Source organism: Fragaria vesca, linkage group LG1 (assembly GCF_000184155.1).
Source record: "Fragaria vesca subsp. vesca linkage group LG1, FraVesHawaii_1.0, whole genome shotgun sequence".
Classification (NCBI taxonomy): domain Eukaryota; kingdom Viridiplantae; phylum Streptophyta; class Magnoliopsida; order Rosales; family Rosaceae; genus Fragaria; species Fragaria vesca.
In genome coordinates this window covers 1,563,752-1,570,119 of record NC_020491.1, presented here as the reverse complement: position 1 = coordinate 1,570,119, position 6,368 = coordinate 1,563,752, and the positions used below count along the sequence as shown (strand labels likewise).

Below are 6,368 nucleotides of genomic sequence, written 5' to 3'. Positions count from 1 at the left end.
CCTCCCCTCCTCAATCTGGACTCTCTCTCCCTCCTCTCTCTCTCTCACCGCTCTCTCTCTGATGACTAAGCCGTATCTAAGAATTCCGTCCAGATGCTATTGGCCTCCACTTGTGTCAATCTGCTAGCCCATATTCGATGGAGACCCGACCCGACCTAATCGTAGAACATCGTCGGGATCAATCTCCAACAGTTGCCTGACTCACTTAAACTCAATTACATTCATCCATGGGCTCTTCAATTGGGATGTGGAGTATAACGCTGCCATTGTTGGCGGTGTCGATGTCGACGTTATCACTCTGATGAGGAGGAGCAACAGGCTTCACCATCAATTATGATGACCAGGACATTAATAAGATCATTGCTTCATCTAATTCCCAATTTCAATTATTAGGTTAAATTACTAAATTGACGAGTGAATTTGAGGAGATAGCAGTAGCATAATTACTTTTCAATGAGATATTGTCTTAACCTTCAAACAGCAGCAGAATTGGAAAATTAAACAAATAAGTAGTAACATTCCAGTCGGTAGTAGCAATAACATTCCAGCAAGTGTAGTAGCGGCAGCAAGATTCCAGCAAGTGCAGTAGCAGCTTAAGTGATACATGGGGAGATCTGATTTAATTTGTATAAGGTCAGTTTGGTAAATTAAACCATGACACACGGCAGACATATAAGAATTTGTCCATATTTGTTAAAACTTGTCCTTATTTGTTTAAAAAGGATCGCATATTTCCGTTAGGCCAATCTACTTCGTTGATTTATCAACGAAATGTTGTTCGATAGACTCATTATTCCACGTTCTCATGTATGCTAGTGTAATACTTGTAGATTGGATTTGACATTGAGGCATCGACCCCCAATGATAATCACAATTCAAACTTCATGTGACGGATGAGTATCACTGATCAATGGATCATGTTGTGTCAAGCTCGTTTTCTTCTTTTTGCGAGTAAGTATCGAACCTAAGGGCCTCCCTCCTTCATTTGGGGAGCCACACTAGGGGTGGACTCGGTCCAATCGGTTCGGTTTTAGAACAAGAACCGAAAACCGGACCGCACTCCTCGGTTACCTATTTCTCAAGACCGAAACCGCAAAATACATATAAAAGACCGCACCCGTCGGTTAACCAAAATTCGGTGCGGTTTTGGTTACATAACCTACTTTTCGTAATAACTTTCACAAATGAAAAGAAAAGAAAAGAGTTCAATACTTCAAGTTATGGAAACATAGAAATATCATCTTGTTAGCATAACTAAAATACCATTTGAATAAAGGTTCATTGCAGATATATATATATATATACACACACAAAGAAGATGAGAAGCGGACGTCCGCACTCGGCTTAAAGTGCGGACGTCCGTCCGTTCTCCACCCTCCGGCACCGGCGACGGCACGCCTCCACCCCAGAAGACTCCAGCAACGTCCCCGACCACTTTCCCTCCCCGGCGAGTCCTTTTTTTCCAGTTTTCCAGCGAGATCGACTTTGTTTGAAGTTTTGGGTGATCTCGCCGGAAAACTGGAAAAGAACGGATTCGCCGGGAGGGAAAGTGGTCGGGGACGCTGCTGGAGTCTTCTGGGGTGGAGAACGGACGGATGTCCGCACTTTAAGCCGAGTGCGGACGTCCGCTTCACATCCAGCCTGTATATATATATATATAAATATGGTGGATAAAAGTCCCTGCTAGCAACTAATGAAAACAAAAAAAACACAGGTCTTCCCATCTGAAGCAATTACTGATATAACATCAAGTTTAATAAAAAGACAGTCTTGCCATCAGAGACGGCTACTAATATAGCATCAAGTTTAACAAAATAACACAAGTCTTGCACAGGTCTCCCATTGCAGACATAACAGTCATCACGAGATCCTTGCCCTCAACAAATCCCTCCCTGTTCAAAATCACATATACAGAAATCTGCATTATACACATACACATATCAAATAGATTCATATAGAAGGTTAAATTACTGTTTGTTCATGTTACTTTTCCATAACTACAATAAAATATGACAGTGACAAGATGATAACCTACTTTAAATAATGTTCTGGACTAGATTACAACAACCATGAAATGAGGAGACTAGAGAATAAGATATTACCTTGAGTTATGCTTGAGTTATGAGACTGAGAGTGGGAGGCTGGAGTAGGAGGATTGAGTTAGGTCGCAGGAGTTATGAGGGTTTGCTAGGTTTTTGGGTTTGAGAAGAGAAGAGAGGCGGAAGAATAGAGACTGAGAAGAGAAAAGGATAGAAAGACTTTAGGTTTTTAGATTTGGGTTAGAGAAGAGAATCGTGTGTGTGCAGGCCTATGGTAGGCATATTTACAGCCATTAAAATCATGAGACGTATATATATTAATTAACTATTTACATTAATTAAATAAAGTCGGTTCGGTTTCTGGCACCGATCAGCCGGTTTTGTCCGGTTTCGGTTTCCTCGGGTCGGTGTGGTGCGGTCATGGCCGGTTTCCGGTTTTTAGGTCTCACAAAGTCCACCCTTAAGCCACATAGCAAGTGACACCAAGTTGCCACTATATGGCCTCACTATATCACCATCTGTGCACCATCTGTGGTGATGGCGCCAAGACCAACTTTTTAGGTTGTGCTGATAACGTGTTTCTGGAGGAATTATAGAGAGAATGATAGATAGTAAAAAACAAATAGAGAATCATCATCTTATGTGATTAAATAGCACCATAAGGTGTTGTATAAGGAAACATATCTTGATATCCTATCTCTATCTGGAATCGTGATTCTTTTTTTGACTAGCATTAGACCAAGACACACATATGTATAATATTCCTACAACATTAATCATATTATATCATAGATAACTATTTTATATTAATAAAATCTGTCACTGGCCCACACCCACTCACCCTTATAAATTATAGGTTTTGGTCATATTTGGTTGCGTCAAAATATGACACATTTTAAGTAAATCATATTTTAACTCAACTTGGATGATCGGTCAAAGATATGGGTCACCATTTGGCCCGTGGGCCTAAAAGCCCCGGGGGGGCCCGTCGGCCCAAAAGGCCAATGCCCAGCCCGACCCGACCCGACCCATTAAAAGCCCATCTTGACTCGGCCCATTGGGCATGAGGCCGGGCTAGAGCGGAGAGTTCAAAACCTTGGCCCGGCCCATTACATGCCCATTAAAGCCCGCCCGACCCGACCTTATAAAGCCCGATCAAAGTCCTTTTGATTGTTTTATTAATATTTTGATGGAGTTATTAGTAACATATAGGCCTGTAAAATGGGCAGGTATGATGACTCATATACTACCCAGCCCTGTGGTTTTTTAGCCCAGGTAAAATGGGCAGGGCAGGCCCGGCCCTGTAAAAATATTTAAAGCCCAAACCCGACCCGTGGGCGGGTAAACTTTGGGCCAAGATGGACCCAAAAAATAAAAGGAATTGAATACAAAATTATTAATAGTAGTTACTTGAGTAAAATTATTAGATTTAATTAAAAAAAATTATTTCTAGAGTTATCTTTTGTAGTGTAAATAAAATTGTAATACATTTAATAATAATCTTGTCACGCCCCGTACCTAATTTTACTTATTTTTCGGGTTTTTTACGATTTACTGAAGAATTTAACCGTGCACGGTAATCTAGTAAGTTAACGTTTAAGTATATTTTTGAATTTTACTCGATATGTTAAAATTCTTCTTTTAAGATCCTGATGTCGTAGTACGCGTTGACATGAGTTCACCGGTATCTTCGGAATATTTTGCAGAGCTTTGGGTTATTTTTACGATTTATCGAAGTTTGGTAAAAAAAAATTAATTTTCTGAAATAAGAATGTAACTTTTAATCTGGGTCGTTGGATCAATTAGGGTTTTGATCTTGGCCGTTGGATTAAGCATAAAATGAAAAGAGATGGGTTGATTCTTTTAAACCCACACTCGGGCGTTGACCCGAGCCCAGCCCTCTCTCTCTCCCTCTCCGCCTGCCTCTGGCGTCCTCCGCACGATGCCGCTGTCTCCGACCACCCCAGCTAGTGAGACCATCACCAATTTCTTTCTCTTCTCATTCTCTATTAAACCCCCAAAGCAAATCACTCAAACAAACCAGATTAGAGGGAGATCGAACAAGCTAAAGCACGGCTATGTTCATCTTTTCCGGCAAGCTCCGGCGGCGACGGCGATAGAGAAGGGTAGGGTTCTTCTCCTCTTTCCTTCTTCTCCCTTCCTCTGACTTTAATTCTTTGATTTGAGCCTTTGATCAGAAGTCCATAAATTCGATCTTTTTCTGGGTCTTCTGACGAGCTTGAGCTGGAGTTTTTCCGGCTAGGGTTCGAGTCTTTGGTTTATTCCGAAGCTTTTTCGGGCATCAGCGAGCCTAGCTACCTACCAGACGAGCTTGGAGGCAGCTGCTGTGTTGTTTCGGAAAACAGAGGCGTTGCTGCTGTGTTGTTTTGGACAACAAAGGCGTTGCTGCAGTTGTTCCTAGCATGGGACAAGTTTCTAGACTTTGTTCTGTTCAATCTGAAGGTAAAACGTATGTTCATTGGGTTAAGATGATACTGTGTTGTTAATCTGGGAATAACTACAGTTGTTGGTTTTGCTTGTGCATTATAGGAAGGTCATGGCGAAATTCCGGCAAGTTGCTGGAATCCGACAGAATATTCCGGCAAGGGGCGGATCTGGCAGAAGCGATGGAGGTAGTGATTGATGTTTCCTTTTCGTTTTATGCCGCTTCGGAAACAGAGGTTCTTCCCTCCACAGGGTTACGGGTCACCAACAGACCAATTAACGGCGCGTGGAGCGCACGCGCAAACAGTCACACACAAAAAAAGCGACGTTCGGCCTTTCTACCGCGGCTGTAGGAGGGCATCAAACCCAGAAAGCAAATTGAGCTCATCTGGTGGTAGTGATGGTCCAGGCTCTCTCATCGTTGCGTGGGTTGTTGATCAGAAGTCTGAATGAAATAATGAAATTCAATGGACAAATCCTCATGCTCCAGCCTCCAGGTTATCTCACAGATGAACCCAGAAAGTATCGAAAACCCAAAAACACAAATCGTCAAAACCCAATCGAATCCAATAATATATACCAGCAAATCAATATGATCTTGGGGCGGCCAATCGGCCACGGCCAAGGCGGAGCTGGGCGGCCAACGACTAAACGCCTCCGATCAAAGTTTCAGATCAAATTGGCTTTCTCTAAACTTACAATATGTATGGGAATTTACAGCTAGGGCACTGGGTTAACGAAAATTGGGGGTTAGAATAGATTTGCAGGTGACTCGAATGAAAGTTGGGATCTGAAAATTGGTGGTAAAGATCAGTTATCAAGGGCACGTGAATTATATTAACAGCTCATTACTTTTACAGTTTTACTATGTCATTATATGGTTTGGTCAAAGTTGCAATCACATCATGTTTTCCTACACCAATTTATTACAATAAGCACGCCCTCACTTTCTACCTTTATTAAACTCTTGAAATATCATTCCATAATATATCTGAAATTTTATATCAACTCTTTGTGTTGCATTTGTCAAATTATTTTTCCTCCACCTTGTTCATTTTGAAATGTATATTTTTCCCTATAAAATAGATCCGATACCAGAAAAAATCTCTGAAAATTCCTAGACTCTAAAAATGATAAGTATACTTAAATTTGGATATAGAAAAATTTTCACTTATTTTTGATAAAGTTTGGGTCTCGATCGACACGGTCAACTATAAAAATATATCACTTATTACACGAAAACGTTCTTACATATCTTTTCATTACTTAATTTGGTCGATTCGTCGACCTACACACTCACATAGATGATATGTAGCAGCCCATATAAAAATTTAGGTAAATTTAAATCTCGAAGATAAAGTTCCCCATAAGCATAGAAAGAGTTGACCACCTTGATCGGGGTTTAAATATTATTGAAAATGATTGAATTTTCCACCATAGCTGTGTTTCACTATACCGATCACATCCTACGGTCAATTTTTTAAAATTTTATCATCAAGATATAGTTGGTTTATAAAAATGTACACTTGCATATAACCCACTAAACAAGTTATACCACATTAATAGGAATGTTGTGGTTATAATGACTAAAGTTCACAACATTAGTAAGAATGTTGCGTATAACCCACTAAATGATGAAAGATAAAGTGTAGAGACAAAGAGATAGCAAGAGAGTCATCATCTTATTCATTGATATGAGCCCTTTATATAGGGAATTACACAATACCAATATGGTAAGGATATGAATACATAGATCTAGTCTAACTATATATCCTATTGGCAAAAGGCCAAGGCACACATAGAGAATATCCTAGAACACTCCCCCTTGTGTCGCGCGCTGATATGCTGATGGTGCTGATCTGTTGCCTCGTACAAAACCTCGTC

The 6,368-nt window shown here is 40.6% G+C and overlaps 1 protein-coding gene across 1 annotated transcript; it reads left to right on the top strand.

Moving 5' to 3' along the window:
• Positions 1-3,981: 3,981 nt before the first annotated feature.
• On the top strand, positions 3,982-5,339 carry LOC101298833. The gene is made up of 3 exons (XM_004288694.1): positions 3,982-4,165; positions 4,303-4,502; positions 4,590-5,339. Exons 1-3 carry the CDS (start codon positions 3,982-3,984, stop codon positions 4,674-4,676), a joined length of 471 nt encoding a protein of 156 aa, XP_004288742.1. The 3' UTR covers positions 4,677-5,339.
• Positions 5,340-6,368: the final 1,029 nt, after the last annotated feature.

Excerpts from the sequence above, each read along its gene's own strand:
- LOC101298833 (XM_004288694.1), top strand. The coding sequence starts at position 3,982 with ATGCCGCTGTCTCCGACCACCCCAGCTAGTGAGACCATCACCAATTTC. Across the intron at positions 4,166-4,302 it reads GGCGACGGCGATAGAGAAGG|GGTTCGAGTCTTTGGTTTAT; the intron begins GTAGGGTTCTTC and ends TTTTCCGGCTAG. Across the intron at positions 4,503-4,589 it reads TTGTTCTGTTCAATCTGAAG|GAAGGTCATGGCGAAATTCC; the intron begins GTAAAACGTATG and ends TGTGCATTATAG.